This window comes from Chiloscyllium plagiosum, unplaced genomic scaffold (assembly GCF_037043375.1).
Source record: "Chiloscyllium plagiosum isolate Xiang-an unplaced genomic scaffold, Cpla_swu_hap1 HiC_scaffold_18, whole genome shotgun sequence".
Lineage (NCBI taxonomy): Eukaryota > Metazoa > Chordata > Chondrichthyes > Orectolobiformes > Hemiscylliidae > Chiloscyllium > Chiloscyllium plagiosum.
The window spans coordinates 30,500,516-30,518,429 of NW_028270156.1; the positions used below are offsets into that span (position 1 = coordinate 30,500,516).

Consider the following 17,914-nt stretch of genomic DNA (forward strand, 5'->3'; position numbering starts at 1 on the left):
TTCATCAATGACCTTCCCTTCAGCATAAAGGAAGAGTTGGAATATTTGTTGATAATTGCACAACATTTGGTGCTATTTGTGACTCCTGAGATATTGTCTATGTCAATATAGAGCAAGACCTGGACAACGTTCAAGTTTGGGTTGATATGTGACAAGTAACATTCACTGTACAAGGGTATCAGGTAATGATCATCACTAAAAATAAAGAATGTAATCATGACCTCTTGACATTCAGTGACATTATCAACACTGAATCCTCCCTTATTAACATCCTGAGAGTTGGGCTGAAGGGCCTGTTTCCACGCTGTAGAGAATCTAATCTGAAACCAAACTGGACAAGCCATATAACTACTGTGGCTCCATAAACATGTCAGAGTCATGGAGGTTTGTGATGAATGACTCACCTCCTGATCAAAGACCTATCCACCATCTATAAAGCAGAAGTAAAGAGTGTGATGAAATACTGTGCATTTGTCCTAATGGTGCAAGACTGGCAACCTTTAAAAATCTCAATACTATCCAGGATAAGCAGCCGACTTGATTGGTAGCCCATGTAGCATCATGAAAGTTCACTCCCTGCACCACTGACACACAGTGGTAGCAGTGTGCATCAGCTACAAAATACCATAAATTCTTCAACAGCACCTTTCGGGCTCACAATCTCTACCACCTAGAAGAACAAGGGCAGCAGATATATGGGAACACCTGCAATAGCAGCATCTGCATTTTCTTTTCCAAGCCACTCACCTCCCTTGACTTGAATGAATAATAAAAAAGTTTGTGACAGGTAGGTCATTTATAGTTGTGCTGAGACCATATTCATGATCCATATATTCTTTCTAATTCTACACCAGTCTAATTATATGACATCTTTGCTTTCATATCATGTAGCCTGTTTGTAGGTTTGCATACTATTATCACCTTGACCTAAATAAATTCAATTTATTTTATTAACATAATCTGTATTCCATCAAAATAGGTAATGAAAAAATATCAAACCAGATGTTCCACATAATTAGATTGATTTAGGTAAGATGCAATCATGAGAGTATAAGTGAATAGAGTCGATTTGCTAAACAGGGCAGAGGTGTTGAAATGACTGAGTTATGAGAATCTTTCGCAGCTTCTTTGCTCAAAGATTAGTCAATAATAGCATTACATTCATGTGCTTTCACAGATTAGCCAGGAATGAGTAAATCTTATACACATTGGAATTCTGAAATCTGTGACCTACTCAATGCCAGCTTGGAAATAAATTGTCATTCCTTCTTTGTTGCTGGGTGAAAATTCTGGAACATTCTCCCTGTCAGCACTGTATTGCAGGTGCTTGAGACCGTGACTTAGCAACACCTTGTCCTGTGCAATTACAAATAGGCAGGAATTGCTAGCCCTACCAGCAGTGTTAAATCAAAAATGAATGAACAACTTTTATTTGTAGAAATCTATTAAGTTGAATTGTCAATCTCACTATTTACTTTCCTAAATATGTTTCTTACTTCAGTGCCATCTATGAAGGAAACTGTTGAGATAAATTGCATGTATGTAAGCCATCCTAAATGGCTAGTATCTTGTTTTTAAAAGATGTTAATGAAAGAATTTGTAATTCTACCGTATCCTTCATATTCCCAATAGCATTTTGAGCTGATGTTTTTCCTTGACTTTACTATTGCAAGCTAGGGTTAAACCTAACCCTCTCATTCCACCACCCCATCCCCAAATATATTCAAAACTCTGTTTCCCATATTCTAACTCACACCAAGTCCTGTCCACTTCCCCTATGCTCACTGCATTGGCCTTCAGCCAAGTTTAAAATTCACACTCTTGTTTCTAAATTCCTCTACGCCTCAAGCCTTTCTATGTCTCTAATGACCTCCGGCATCTTAACCCACTAATTCCGCTGTAAGGTTTGAATTCTGGCCTCTTGAGTATTCCTGACTTTCATCACACTACTATTAAGACCCATGCATTCAGCTGTCCATGTTCTAAACTCTGGAATTTCCTGTCTCTCTACCTTGTCTTCCCACTTATAGAAGTTTCTTACAAAACCTTTCCTTGAACTAAGTATGGGTCACTTAACTTAGTGTATGCTTATGGTGGCTCAGTGTAATATATGATGCTTATGGGAAATACCTTCAGATATTTTCTAATGATAATGGTGATATATAACTATGTTATTGCTAATATGAAATTTGTTTTGCTGTAATGAAAGGAAATGCAACAGCTAATTTGTGCAAAACAAGGTTGCACAAACTATGTTGAGCCAAAGGCCCAAGTAATCATTTTTTGTTGCTGGAGGGATAAATGCAGCTAGGGGATCTGGTCTTCTTGGAAATAGTGTTTTCATACCCAGTGAGAGGACAGATGGGGTGTCTAGGTGAAAGTGAGGACTGCAGATGCTGGAAATCAGAGTCAAGAGTGTGGTGCTAGAAAAGCACAGCAGGTCAGGCAGCATTAGCGGAGCAGGGAAATCAATGTTTCAGGCAAAAGCCCTTCATTAGGAATGGGGTTAATGTCAAGTTAATGTCTTATCTGAGAGGCGGAACCTAACTCCACCTTGAACAGTGATGCAACATGAATAATAGTAAATCTAAGCTAGTTTCACCCACCACCTGCTTTTCTTGACTGTAACTGACAGGAAATGTTTGTCCTTTGCAATAAAATATTATTCTAATTTCAGTGTTTATTGGGAAGCATGAGTAAATACTGTAATTAGTCAAATTGCAGCTGGATGTTTGTAACTTCCTACTACTTTCTGTCAGTAGCTAAAATGCTATCAATATTATATGAAATAAAAGATAACAATGTAATGCATAATGGACCAAGAATGCTTGTGAATTTCCTGAATCAAAGATAAAATTCAAATTGCTCGAAATATGGCTAATTGGAGTGAAATAACATCAGTTGTCACAGCATCATTTCCAAATAACTCAAATGAGGTGAAATTGTTTCCTTCAGAGTTTCTGGGTAGATAATTGCATGAATTAGATTGAGTGTCTCAATTCTCTACTTGCCAAATCATAGCTCATTGCTTCCACTGAAATGTGATTGATGAGATTTATGTGGCCCATTTATATAGCCTTCTGTCAATAATTACATAAAGACCAATGAAAATGCATGTAAATACATGAAGATGCGATTTCCAAGATCAGATAGGGATGTGTGATGACTCTTTTATGAAGCTGAAATTGAACACTTCATATAATTTGAGGGAAGGAGTTGAATGTGCTCTCTAATTATCCATTAAATGCAATTAAGCTCTGTACTATTTTGTTTTTAATACTTTAGGAAAATGTCGATCTTGGAGACTTGATGTTTTCACTGTGCTATCTCCCCACTGCTGGCCGGCTTACTGTCACTGTCATCAAGGCTCGTAATCTTAAAGCCATGGATATAACGGGAGCTTCAGGTGAGAAGATAACCCTCAGAAAACACTGAATGCAGAATTTTTATCTATTTAGTCACGGGATATGGGTGTTGTTGACTGGGCCAGTAGTTATTGCTCACCTCTAATTGGCCTTGAAAAGGTGGTGATGAGCTACCTTCTTGAATCACTGCAGTCCATTTACTGTAGGTAGAGCTGCAATTCTGGAGAGAGTTCCAGGATTTTTACCTAGTGACACTGAGGGAACAGCAACATATTTCCAAGTCAGGCTAGTGAGTAGCTTGGAAGGGAATTTGCAGGTGGAAGTGTTCCCAATCACATATGCTCTTGTTCTAATAACTGGTAAAATATTGAATTGACCCAAGGCAATTCAAGGACAATTATAAACTAATATGTTATGGGTGGCATGGTGGCTCAGAGGTTAGCACTGCTGCTCCGCAGCACCAGGGATCTGGGTTCGATTCCAGCCTCAGACAACTGTCTATGTAAATTGTGCACATTCTCCCAGTGTCTGTGTGGACTTCCACCAGGTGCTCTAGTTTCCTCCCACAGTCCAAAGATATGCAGGTTAAATGAATTGGCTGTGCTAAATTGCCCATAGTGTTCAGGGGTGTATAGGTGAGATGCATTAGTCAGGGGTAAATATAGGATGGGGGAGTGGGTTTGGGTGGGTTACTCTTTGGAGGGTCAGTGTGGACTTGTTGGGCAAAGGGCCTGTTTCCACACTGTAGGGATTCTATGATTCTGTTATAGCAAGACAAACAAGGCAATGTTAAGGTAATAAAATATATATATTTTTAAGGATTCAGAGACAGAAGTGGAGAGCTTTATGGAGAGAATTTCAGCACTTAGGATCCAGGTACCAATGGTGGGTCAATTAAAATTGGGGATGCTGAGGAGGCAAGAATTTTATGAGCATAAAGATCACAAGGGATTGCGGGGCTGGAACGGATTACAGACAAAGGGAGGGGTGGATCCTTGAAGGGAATAGAAAGCTTGAGCCAAAGTCAGTTGGTGAGTTCATGGATGAAAGAAAATGGACCTTGGTGTCAGTTCAGAGACTGACAATAGTGTGTTGGATAGGCTCAAGTTTATAGAAATTTGAAGACAGGAGGCTAGGCAGGAATATATGGGAATAGTTAAGTGAAGAGGTAATCAAGTAGTAAATGATGTTTCAGCAACAGATGAGCTAAAGCAGGCAGAGAAGGATAATGTTATAGAGATGCACGAGAGCAGATGGTTTTCTTGACTATTGTGCTGCACTGACAGATCCATACGTGAAGATTTCTCTGATGTGTGATGGAAGGAGGTTGAAAAAGAGGAAAACATCAACAAAGCGAAACACATTAAACCCTGTGTACAATGAAGCCATAGTCTTTGATGTTCCCCCTGAAAATATCGACCAAGTGAGCTTGTTAATAGCCGTCATGGATTATGATCGGTGAGATACCTTTTTAAAAATATAGTCTCAATTGCTGCTTAATGCATCAATAAAACAAACCTATCAAACTGAATATACACATCATGACAGTTAACTTCAAAAAGAGAAAACAAACCGTTCAACAAAGTGAAAATCAAAAATTATATGAAAAATGATGCTTTGTTTTTCAGTTCTTCCTCTGATGAAGAGTCATAGAGTCATAGAGATGTATAGCACAGAAACAGACCATTCGGTCCAACTCATCCATGCCGACCAGATATCCTAACCTAATCTAGTCCCATTTGCCAGCACTTGGCCCATATCCCTCTAAACCCATTCAGATGCCTTTTAAATACTGCAAATGTAGCAACCTCCACTACTTCCCCTTATGTCCCTTTTATCTCTTTCCCCTCTCACCCTAAACCTATGCCCTCTAGTTCTGGACTCCCCCACCCCAGGGAAAAGACCTTTATCTATTTATTCTATCCATGCCCCTCATGATTTTATAAACTCTTAAGGTCACCACTCAGTCCCCAATGCCCCAGGGAAAACAATCCCAGCCTACTCAGCCTCTCCCTATAGCTCAAATTCTCCAACACTGGCAAAATCCTTGTAAATCTTTTCTGAACCCTTTCAGTTTTCACAACATCCTTCGGATAGTCCTTGCTGTTTTCCCATTGTTGGTGTCAATAGATTGGTCGTGTATTTCCAACATACTTTAATGTTTTTAATTACAATTAATTATGGATATAATTTTATAATGGAACAACACAAATTTACAGTTTAGCTTTGTCTTGCAAAGGAGAAAACCCATTTTTGATTGAACAGACAATTAATTACAATTACAGCTGGTCCATTCTGGGTACAGCTCCTTCTTTTTGTTGGATTTTCTCCTAAATAATCCAATTCCAATCTTCCTATCCAACTGAAATCCTAAATAAAAGGTCAGCCATATATGACTTAAATGAAGAGAAGTTCCTTAACACAGAAAGTTGTGAATCTTTGGAATTCTCTCCTCCAGCTGTCTCTGAACGTGGCTATATTAAAAAATGAGACCAGTAGCTATTTGGACTCTTAAAGAAATCAGGATATATGAGAATTCCACAAGAAGGTTAGATTTGAGGCAGATGATTGACTATGATCTTACTGAATAGAGAAAGGGATTCAAGGAATTGTATGACTTTCTTCTATTCTTGATTCCCATATTGTTATGATCTCCTTCTCCAGTGCCCAAGACTAAAAGCTTGACTGAGGACAAGCACTTAACATGCATTCAGGCAGGTACTGTACCCACCTATAGGTAACAAATCTGTTAGTTGACCGAAGAATGGTTTGAGTACAAAGTATAGGACCTGTTTACTACTTTCTGTCTTCTTCTATGAAAGCCTGGAAACATTTTCAAGCTTCTGAGTTATAAATTATCTAAAATATTCCATAAAATAACTATAACACTTAGATGTGTATGTATATTTTAAGTGATGTCTTCTGTGAAATTAGATGCATAGAAAGCTAGTTTCCAGCATTTAATGAGCCAAGAGCTAAGCTGATTCTGAAACAAGCTTGATGTCCTTCACCAGGGCTTTGAAATCAGTTAAATTTATGCTAAATCTTTCCAATTTTCCCAATGATATTGAACCTAGAACTGTCCTCGTAAAGAGAATTTGGATGTTTTCCAACCTTTTGTAACTTCTGCAAAGTTCTGTGTGCTAGTTTTAAAACAAAACTCATCATCTCATTGGCTGCATATGGCACAACCAACATTTTTCAAAAAATGTGTGATACATTACCGTCCAGGGCAACTCTGGCAACCTAGCCAAGCTTCACGGGTATCTGCCATCCTGAAATTTCCTCATGTTGAATCCCATAAAAGGTGCCAGACAACAGTCAATTAACCCCTCATGTCAAATCCCTTTCCATTGGTTTGTTTCAGATCCAAGAAATCTGGAAGGCACACCAACAATAAAATACAAATGATTGATTAAAAGCACAGTCCCAAAATTGTTAGTTTTAAGAGGATGGAGTTTAAGTCCTCAAATACTAGGAGGAAAATGAAAACTGACACACTGTAGACAAAATAGGTTATTTTGTAACAAGTCATCTGGTTACTCATTTTGAAGCCACCTTTGTCTCATATTAAACATCACTCAAAAGAGATGTGAATCAAAGTTTTTTTGTTTTATTCACTCGTCCGGATTGAAAAGCAAGAAAATCAGTTTAGATAAAGAGCAACAACTTACTAAGTCCAAAGAAGGTGTGATTCCAGTCAGTGGATGAAGAAAATGGCAAATATGGCTAATGATTTAGCTCTTGCTGTTCAAGCAGCAAATGATTGTCCTATTGGGAATCCCTAAACCAGACCAATCATGCGACTCCCCTCACCACATCTCCCCATTATTCCCCATCGCCCCCAATAACTTGCCCTTGTCTGGAAAATTGCTCGTCTTCTAGAGAAAACCCCAGTGCAGGTGGAAGTAAGTCTGATGTCCAAAGCTCTTGCACTTCTTTTAAGGTCATATTTTAGCTGTCTGCATGTGATTTGATATTGCAAAGGTTAAAATCAGGTGTATGAAGCATTTTACATGACAATCTTTGAGTTGGTGCAAAATTACCTCACATTACGCATTTTTGCTAAAGTTAAGAATTTGCCCTTTCAGTTGTAAAATCTCACTGAGTGGGAGCACATACCTAGAATGCATGAACTAAAAAAATGTGCTATTAATGTTGGGTGGGCAATCATACAACATCCAATGATTAGGATGGCCGAATCCTGATATGTACACTTAGAGTGCAAATATCTGCCCAGGACATTAGTTAGTGAAAAATAACCATTAAGAGACCCTAAGTCCCAGAGTCAGTGGGAGTGATTGAAAAAGGAATGAAACTTCATGTTTCACTCTGGAATCAGTGAAAGCCTTGACTCTAAATCTAATAAGTAGGGTAGCATATCCATTCTTGTTATTGGGCAAGCAGGTCCAAGGTCAAAGGATCAAAACCCACTGAGGATTCTTGTGAAATTAGATTCAATGAGGATGATAATTTGGCAGTTGGTATTAGCAGGTAATCCTGCTAAATTGTAGTTATTTTAATACAATAAAGCAAATATTTCAGAGATTGGAATATGCAAATGCTATTACATCTGGCTCATATCTGACTCCAGTCTCAAGCTCAGTAACTGGAGCCTTAATAACCTGGGGTATCCCAGAGGACCAACAGTGCTACATCATTCTCAAGTCACAAACCAAAAGGAGGAGAAGGTGCTCGCAACTTGCCAGTTGATGCAACTGCGGAAACATTTTAAATAGTGGTGAGTAAATGTGACCCGAGCAAGTTCTCCAGTTCTTAAACCTCATGCCACACTCAATATCTCTCTGAGCTTGTCATTCAAGAAGTGGTTACCGTTTTAACTTTTTAAGGAAAATTATTATGGCAAATTTTTCACAGTGTAGGTCACAACGAGGTCATCGGTGTGTGTCATGTGGGGAATGATGCGGAGAGACTGGGACGTGATCATTGGAATGAGATGCTCACCTACCCTCGCAAACCTATAGCACATTGGCATCAATTGGCAGAGGTAAGTAACTGATGATGTATGCACCAAGTTGCAAAAGATTTATAGTGATGTGAAAGAAACATCTGAGGCCATTATTTGTAATGTGAAATACAGTGGGTTGCAACACTAGAGGTGATATGATTGCGATAGAAGTTGAACCTAAAACAACTTTTGGATATAAAATGGGCTATTCCATCCTGCACACTAACCATACCTGATAAATATCTGAGAACAAAAATGACCACTATCAGAAAGTGTCCATATTAAATTTCCTCTTAACCTTTTCTGCTGTAAGAAGAACAATCCCACCTCCTCAAGTCACGCCACATAGGTGACGTTCCTCATCCTTAGCACAATTCTGGTAACTCTCCCCAACACCCTTTGTAAAAGTTACAGGAACATTTCAGATTTTCTTTGCTCACTTCAACCTCCTACATGAATTTTTTCATTTGTGTATAACAATTCAATGCAATTAATTATACATGAGTTTTAGACTTCTGCTATGTATTATGTGGCTGGCCTTTCCTTCATTTATGCCTCTGTGGCAGTCACTTAATTTCTCCACTTCCTGCTCACGTTGCAATTACAATCACAGCCTTGCAATCTAGAATCAGGAAATAACTGAAATCAGAATAAAGAGGAATAGGACCTCGTCTGGCATGATGGTCTTGCTGTGCACTTGTGGTGTTCCATTCCTGGATTAATTTGAGCCTTCACACTCACTTCATGATCCATGTTTGGCAGCTTTACAATGCTGTAGTTGCAAAACTTTTGATGCATGAAAGACTAAGACTTTCCACCTCAACATTCAGAGTGATGTGCAATGTGCTTTTCAATTATATTTTATTTTGAATTTAAATCTACTGATGTGGAATCTTTTTAAACCAAAGTAATGCAGTATTCACACCAATATTAAAATTGCCTTTTGGTCTGTAAAAAAGAGCATCTGCCAGACAACATCTAATGGAGCAATAATGGAACCATGTTGAGCTAAATTAATTTTACCCTAGATGATCAAATCCCATGTATTATTGAAAGATGTGATACATAATAAAAGGTTCAGTAACATTGAATAAGGTCTTTACTGGATGGAAATGAGCAAGTTATTGAGATTGAATATCCTCAAGCAATCTGTTTCAAATGACAGTACTTCTCACAGAGCTTTTATATTTTCTAGATTTTCAGTGCAACAAAGCACACCTCAAGTGGTTTTAATTTGTTCTAAGTTCCCTCTATCCTTCAGCACCATGTGAAGTTCAGTATTTGACAATTCATCTTGAACACTTAACTGTTTATAGTGCCTAACTTGTTATAATGATATGCAAATAACTAAAAAAACTTCTGGTACACAGTTGTGATCTCCTGACTGCAGAAAGAATATGGAAGGATAAGAGAAAGCACAAAAAAGATTTCCAAGAAAGAAAGCAGAACTTAGATGTTAAATCTATTAGGAAATATTCAGCAGGTTGGGACTGTATTTGCTTGTAAAGAGAAGACTGGAAGATGATTTCACAGAAAGTTGTGGAATGGTTTGACAAGGTAACTGTAAAGATGTTTCTATTTGATGACCAAAACAAGGAGTCACGAGGATCCAGGAGAGAATTTAGGAGGAAGTCTTTTCCCAAAGAAGAGGTGAGAATGTGGAACTCATTATCATATGAAGCACTTGTGGTAAATAACATCGATACATTAAATATAAGGCTGGATAAGGGCATGGGGAAGGAGAAAAGAAATAGATGATTTGGTTCATGTGATGAAATGCAGACTCGTGGAAGAAGGCCTATGGGGAATATAAATGGATTGTTTGACCTGAATGGTCTGATTTTCAGCTGTACAATTTTGCATTAAGGACTGAATTAGACTCATAGAGACATAGAGATGTACAGCACGAATACAGACGCTTCGGTCCAACTCATCCATGCCGAACGGATATCCCAACCCAATCTAGTCCCACCTGCCAGCACCCAGCCCATATCCCTTCAAGCCCTTCCTAATCATAAACCCATCCAGATGCCTTTTAAATATTGCAACTGTACTAGCCTCCACCACTTCCTCTGGCAGCCCATTCCATACACATATTTCCCTCCGTGTGAAAAGGTTGCCCCTCAGGTCTCTTTCATACCTTTCCCCTCTCATCCTAAACCTATGCCCTCTAGTTCTGGACTCCCCCACCCCAGAGAAAAGACTTTGTCTATTTATCCTATCCAAGCCCCTCATGATTTTATAAACCTCTATAAGGTCACCCCTCAGCCTCCGATTCTCCAGGGAAAACAGCCCCAGCCTTTTTAGCCTCTCCCTGTAGCTCAAATCCTCCAACCCTGGCAACATCCATGTAAATCTTTTCTGTACCCTTTCAAGTTTCACAACATCTTTCCAATAGGAAGGAGACCAGAATTGCACACAATATTCCAGAAGTGGCCTATCCAATGTTCTATACAGCCACAACATTACCTCCCAACTCCTGTACTCAATACTCTGACTAATAAAGGTTGCTAAATTCTATAATTACTTTCTGTATTTTCTTTAAGATAAACACCAACTAAATTATTGTGAGTAATAGGAGAAAACACCTAATGTGTTCTTACGATTTTCCAGATATTGAAAGATTTGCCTTTGATCTGTACAAGAGAGCAAGAGAAGGGCAAAGAGAATTCTGAGGCTTTAACATAATACATTGTATTTGAAACAAGAAAATTATGTTGAATTGATTATTTATTATTGTCACGTGTACCAAGATACAGTGTAAAGTGTTGTTTCGCATGCTATTCAGACAGATTGTACCATACGAAATGCGTCAGGGTAACAGAACAGAGTGGAGAATATACTGTTATAGCCACAGAGAAGGTGGAGAGAGCAGAGGGATAGAGAGAGAGAGAGAGAGAGAGAGAGAGATCAGAATTAACATTTGAGAGGCATGTTAAAAAATCTGATAATAGTGGAAAGAAGAACTGTTCTTGAATCAATTCATACTTTTAAAACTTGCAAAGTTTCAAAACTTTCAACCAGAATTTTAAAACTTTTATATCATTCATTATGTTGGTGCTTTCCTGAGTCAGCAGGAAGTAGAGATGGAGTCAAAGGATGAAAGGCTGGTTTGCGTGACGGAGTGGGTTATGTTAATGCCTCTCTGTAGCTTCTTACTATCGATGACAGTTAGAGTAATATGAATGACTCTGGGCACCTGATTTGAGCCATGGTTAGGGGACTGTGAGAAGTCACCAAGACAACAGCAACTTGTAAGTGACGAATCAATATTGGGGCTTTCTTCAGCAGGGCTCTAATGTCACTGCTGTGACTCGGTCAGTAGCACTCTTGCTTCTAAGTCGCAACATTCTGGATTCAAGTGCCACTCCAAGACTGTCAAAAACATCAACTCTAACACTTCACTACCGAATTGAGAAAGCACAACACTAACAGACGTGCTGTTTAGGAAATCAACTCAGGCAGCACACACCTTCTTAAATAAATGTAAAAGATTATTTTAAATAGGGGCAGTCGTCTTATTCAGGTTGCCCTGCCCAATACTGAGGAGAAAGTGAGGACTGCAGATGCTGGAGATCAGAGCTGAAAATGTGTTGTTGGAAAAGTGCAGCAGGTCAGGCAGCATCCAAGGAGCAGGAGAATCGACGTTTCGGGCATAAGCCCTTCTTCAGGAATGAGGAAAGTGTGCCCAGCAGGCTAAGATAAAAGGTAGGGAGGAGGGACTTGGGGGAGGGGCGTTGGAAATGCAATAGGTGGAAGGAGGTCAAGGTGAGAGTGATAGGCCGGATTGGGGTGGGGGCGGAGAGGTCAGGAAGAAGATTGCAGGTTAAGAAGGTGGTGCTGAGTTTGAGGGATTTGACTGAGACAAGGTGGGGGGAGGGGAAATGAGGAAACTGGAGAAATCTGAGTTCATCCCTTGTGGTTGGAGGGTTCCTAGGCGGAAGATGAGGCGCTCTTCCTCCAACCGTCGTGTTGCTATGGTCTGGCAATGGAGGAGTCCAAGGACCTGCATGTCCTTGGTGGAGTGGGAGGGGGAGTTGAAGTGTTGAGCCATAGGGTGGTTGGGTTGGTTGGTCCGGGTGTCCCAGAGGTGTTCTCTGAACCGTTCCGCAAGTAGGCGGCCTGTCTCCCCAATATAGAGGAGGCCACATCGGGTGCAGCGGATGTAATAGATGATGTGTGTGGAGGTGCAGGTGAATTTGTGGCGGATATGGAAGTATCCCTTGGGGCCTTGGAGGGAAGTAAGGGGGGAGGTGTGGGCACAAGTTTTGCATTTCTTGCGGTTGCAGGGGAAGGTGCCGGAGTGGAGGTTGGGTTGGTGGGGGGTGTGGACCTGATGAGGGAGTCACGGAGGGAGTGGTCTTTTCGGAACGCTGATAGGGGAGGGGAGGGAAATATATCCCTGGTGGTGGGGTCCGTTTGAACATAGAACATAGAACATAGAACAATACAGCACAGAACAGGCCCTTCGGCCCACGATGTTGTGCCGAACATTTGTCCTAGCTTAAGCACCCATCCATGTACCTATCCAATTGCCGCTTAAAGGTCACCAAAGATTCTGACTCTACCACTCCCACAGGCAGCGCATTCCATGCCCCCACCACTCTCTGGGTAAAGAACCCACCCCTGACATCTCCCCTATACCTTCCACCCTTCACCTTAAATTTATGTCCCCTTGTAACACTCTGTTGTACCCGGGGAAAAAGTTTCTGACTGTCTACTCTATCTATTCCTCTGATCATCTTATAAACCTCTATCAAGTCACCCCTCATCCTTCGCTGTTCCAACGAGAAAAGGCCTAGCACTCTCAACCTATCCTCGTATGACCTATTCTCCATTCCAGGCAACATCCTGGTAAATCTTCTCTGCACCCTCTCCAAAGCTTCCACATCTTTCCTAAAGTGAGGCGACCAGAACTGCACACAGTACTCCAAATGTGGCCTAACCAAAGTCCTGTACAGTTGCAACATCACTTCACGACTCTTGAATTCAATCCCTCTGCTAATGAACGCTAATACACCATAGGCCTTCTTACAAGCTCTATCCACCTGAGTGGCAACTTTCAAAGACCTATGAACATAGACCCCAAGATCCCTCCGTTCCTCCACCTCACTAAGAACCCTACCGTTAACCCTGTATTCCGCATTCTTATTTGTCTTTCCAAAATGGACAACCTCACACTTGGCAGGGTTGAACTCCATCTGCTACTCCTCAGCCCAGCTCTGCATTATATCTAAGTCTCTTTGCAGCCGACAACAGCCCTCCTCACTATCCACAACTCCACCAATCTTCGTATCATCTGCAAATTTACTGACCCACCCTTCGACTCCCTCATCCAAGTCATTAATAAAAATTACGAACAGCAGAGGACCCAGAACTGATCCCTGCGGAACTCCACTTGTAACTGGGCTCCAGGCTGAATATTTACCATCTACCACCACTCTCTGACTTCGACCGGTTAGCCAGTTTTCTATCCAATTGGCCAAATTTCCCTCTATCCCATGCCTCCTGACTTTCCGCATAAGCCTACCATGGGGAACCTTATCAAATGCCTTACTAAAATCCATGTATACTACATCCACTGCTCTACCCTCATCCACATGCTTGGTCACCTCCTCAAAGAATTCAATCAGACTTGTAAGGCAAGACCTACCCTTCACAAATCCGTGCTGGCTGTCCCTAATCAAGCAGTGCCTTTCCAGATACTCATAAATCCTATCCCTCAGTACCCTTTCCATTACTTTACCTACCACCGAAGTAAGATAACTGGCCTGTAATTCCCGGGTTTATCTCTATTCCCTTTTTTGAACAGGGGCACAACATTCGCCACTCTCCAGTCCCCTGGTACCACCCCTGTTGACAGTGAAGATGAAAAGATCATTGCCAACAGTACTGCAATTTCCTCTCTTGCTTCCCACATAATCCTAGGATATATCCCATCAGGCCCGGGGGACTTGTCTATCCTCAAGTTGTTCAAAATATCCAACACATCTTCCTTCCTAACATGTTTCTCCTCTAGCTTACCAGTCCGTTTCACACTCTCCTCTTCAACAATACGGTTCCTCTCATTCGTAAATACTGAAGAAAAGTACTCATTCAAGACCTCTCCTATCTCTTCCGACTGAATACACAGTCTCCCACTACTGTCCTTGATTGGACCTACCCTCGTTCTCGTCATTCTCATGTTTCTCACATAAGCATAAAATGCCTTTGGGTTATCCTTGATCCTATCCGCCAGAGATTTTTCATGCCCTCTCTTGGCTCTCCTAATCCCTTTCTTCAGGTCCCTTCTGGCTATCCTGTATCCCTCCACTGCTCTGTCTGAACCCTGTTTCCTCAACCTTATGTAAGCCTCCTTCTTCCTCTTTACAAGACATTCAACCTCCCTCGTCAACCAAGGTTCCCTCACATGACCATTTCTTTCCTGCCTGACCGGTACATACATATCAAGGACACGTTGTATCTGTTCCTTGAAAAAGTTCCACATTTCCACGACATCCTTCCCCGACAGCCTATGCTCCCAACTTATGCTCCTCAGATCCTGTCTTACAGCATCGTAATTACCCTTCCCCCAATTGTAAAACCTACCCTGTTGCACGCACCTATCTCTCTCCATAACCAAGGTGAAAGTCACAGAATTGTGGTCACCATCACCAAAATGTTCACCCACTAACAAGCCCATCACTTGTCCCGGTTCATTACCGAGTACCAAATCCAAAATGGCCTCCCCTCTGGTCGGACAATCTACATACTGTGTTAGAAAAGCTTCCTGGACACACTGCACAAACACCGCCCCATCCAATCTACTTGATCTAAAGAGCTTCCAATCAATATTTGGGAAGTTGAAATCGCCCATGACTACTACACTGTGGCTTCTGCACCTTTCCAAAATCTGTTTCCCAATCTGTTTCTCCACATCTCTGCTGCTATTGGGGGGCCTATAGTAAACACCCAACAAGGTGACTGCACCTTTCCTATTTCTGACTTCAGCCCATACTACCTCTAAAGGCAGATCCCCCTCGAACTGCCTTTCTGCAGCTGTTATACCATTTCTAATTAGCAACGCCACCCCCCCCCTCCTTTTTTACCACCCTCCCTAATCCTACTGAAACATCTGTAACCAGGAACCTCCAACAAAGGTCTAGGAAGGGGAGGGAGGAGTTTGGAGGTGGCGGAAATGACGGCGGATGATCCGCTGTACATGGAGGTTGGTGGGGTGGTAGGTGAGGACCAGTGGGGTTCTGTCCTGGTGGCGGTTGGAGGGGCGGGGCTCAAGGGCGGAGGAGCGGGAAGTGGAAGAGATGCGGTGGAGGGCATCGTCGACCACGTCTGGGGGGAAATTGCGGTCCTTGAAGAAGGAGGCCATCTGGGTTGTACGGATTGGAACTGGTCCTCCTGGGAGCAGATGCGGCGGAGACGAAGGATTTGGGAATATTGGATGGCGTTTTTACAGGGGGCAGAGTGGGAGGAGGTGTAGTCTAGGTAGCTGTGGGAGTCGGTCGGTTTATAGTAAATGTCCGTGTTGATTCGGTCGCCCGAGATAGAAATGGAAAGGTCTCGGAAGGGGAGGGAGGAGTCTGAGACGGTCCAGTTTTTAAAGCGGAGCAGCAGCGACCGAATTTATCGGCAGAAGTGGCAACGGCGGGATTCGAACCCACGCCTCGTTCGAGACTGGAGCCTAAATCCAGCGCCTTAGACCGCTGGGCCACACTACCCCTCCACCTCCTCCATGCACCACTCACGCCCGCCACCTCCTCCATGATTTTCGCTTCCCCAGTCCCCAACACCTTATCTTCACCATGGACATCCAGTCCCTGTACACCTCCATCCCCCATCACGAAGGACTCAAAGCCTCCGCTTCTTCCTTTCCCGAGTACCCTTCCACTGACACCCTCCTTCGACCAACTGAACTGGTCCTCACCCTGAACAACTTCTCTTTCCAATCCTCCCACTTCCTTCAAACCAAAGGAGTAGCCATGGGCACCCGCATGGGCCCCAGCTATGCCTGCCTCTTCGTAGGATATGTGGAACAGTCCATCTTATGCAGCTACACTGGCACCACCCCCCACCTTTTCCTCCGCTACATCGATGACTGTATCGGTGCTGCCTCGTGCTCCTACGAGGAAGTTGAACAGTTCATCCATTTTACCAACACCTTGCACCCCGACCTCAAATTCACCTGGACCATCTCAGACTCCTCCCTCCCCTTCCTAGACCTTTCCATTTCTATCTAGGGCGACCGAATCAACACGGACATTTACTATAAACCGATCAACTCCCACAGCTACCTAGACTACACCTCCTCCCACCCTGCCCCCTGTAAAAACGCCATCCCATATTCCCAATTCCTTCGTCTCCGCCGCATCTGCTCCCAGGAGGACCAGTTCCAAATCCGTACAACCCAGATGGCCTCCTCCTTCAAGGACCGCAATTTCCCCCCAGACGTGGTCGACGATGCCCTCCACCACATCTCTTCCACTTCCCACTCCTCTGCCCTTGAGCCCCGCCCCTCCAACCGCCACCAGGACAGAACCCCACTGGTCCTCACCTACCACCCCACCAACCTCCATGTACAGCGGATCACCCGCCGTCATTTCTGCCACCTCCAAACGGACCCCACCACCAGGGATATATTTCACTCCCCTCCCCTATCAGCGTTCTGAAAAGACCACTCCCTCCGTGACTCCCTCGTCAGGTCCACACCCCCCACCAACCCAACCTCCACTCCCGGCACCTTCCCCTGCAACCGCAAGAAATGCAAAACTTGCGCCCACACCTCCCCCCTTACTTCCCTCCAAGGCCCCAAGGGATACTTCCATATCCGCCACAAATTCACCTGCACCTCCACACACATCATTTACTGCATCCGCTGCACTCGATGTGGCCTCCTCTATATTGGGGAGACAGGCCGCCTACTTGCGGAACGGTTCAGAGAACACCTCTGGGACACTCGGACCAACCAACCCAACCACCCCATGGCTCAACACTTCAACTTCCCCTCCCACTCCATCAAGGACATGCAGGTCCTTGGACTCCTCCATCGCCAGACCATAGCAACACGACGGTTGGAGGAAGAGCGCCTCATCTTCCGCCTAGGAACCCTCCAACCGCAAGGGATGAACTCAGATTTCTCCAGTTTCCTCACTTCCCCTCCCCCCACCTTGTCTCAGTCAAATCCCTCAAACTCAGCACCACCTTCTTAACCTGCAATCTTCTTCCTGACCTCTCCGCCCCCACCCCAATCCGGCCTATCACCCTCACCTTGACCTCCTTCCACCTATCGCATTTCCAACGCCCCTCCCCCAAGTCCCTCCTCCCTACCTTTTATCTTAGCCTGCTGGACACACTTTCCTGCCCAATACTGATTCTTGGATCAATATCGCTACAACATATTATCTCATATAATCACACAACCGTTTGTCAGAGTTTGTTGTGTGCACATTGGATGCCATTTTCTTATATTCCAGCAGTAACTGTGCATAATTAGCTACTATAAAATGCTTTGAAATGTCTGGTAGTTACTACAATTGCTATTGAAATGCAAATCTTGCTTTGTTTTGCTTTTAATGGAAGACTTCAA

The 17,914-nt window shown here is 42.8% G+C and overlaps 1 protein-coding gene and 1 non-coding gene across 3 annotated transcripts in view; one reads left to right on the top strand and one right to left on the bottom strand.

Moving 5' to 3' along the window:
• Positions 1-17,914, top strand: part of syt9b (synaptotagmin IXb) — a 106,406-nt gene that overhangs the window by 75,097 nt on the left and 13,395 nt on the right. Inside the window, exons 4-6 of one of the 2 annotated variants that reach the window (XR_015760020.1) lie at positions 3,286-3,406; positions 4,652-4,823; positions 8,249-8,373. Coding sequence is in view for 1 of the 2 variants with exons in the window: in XM_043705606.2 (XP_043561541.1) it covers positions 3,286-3,406; positions 4,652-4,823; positions 8,244-8,373 (423 nt within the window). In the remaining variant the exon portion in view is untranslated. Of the gene's footprint in view, positions 1-3,285; positions 3,407-4,651; positions 4,824-8,243; positions 8,374-17,914 lie in introns of both variants that reach the window. The other variant, XM_043705606.2, reaches the window with a different exon arrangement.
• On the bottom strand, positions 15,968-16,049 carry trnal-uag (transfer RNA leucine (anticodon UAG)). Its single transcript has one exon. It is a non-coding gene; the product is annotated as a tRNA-Leu (tRNA).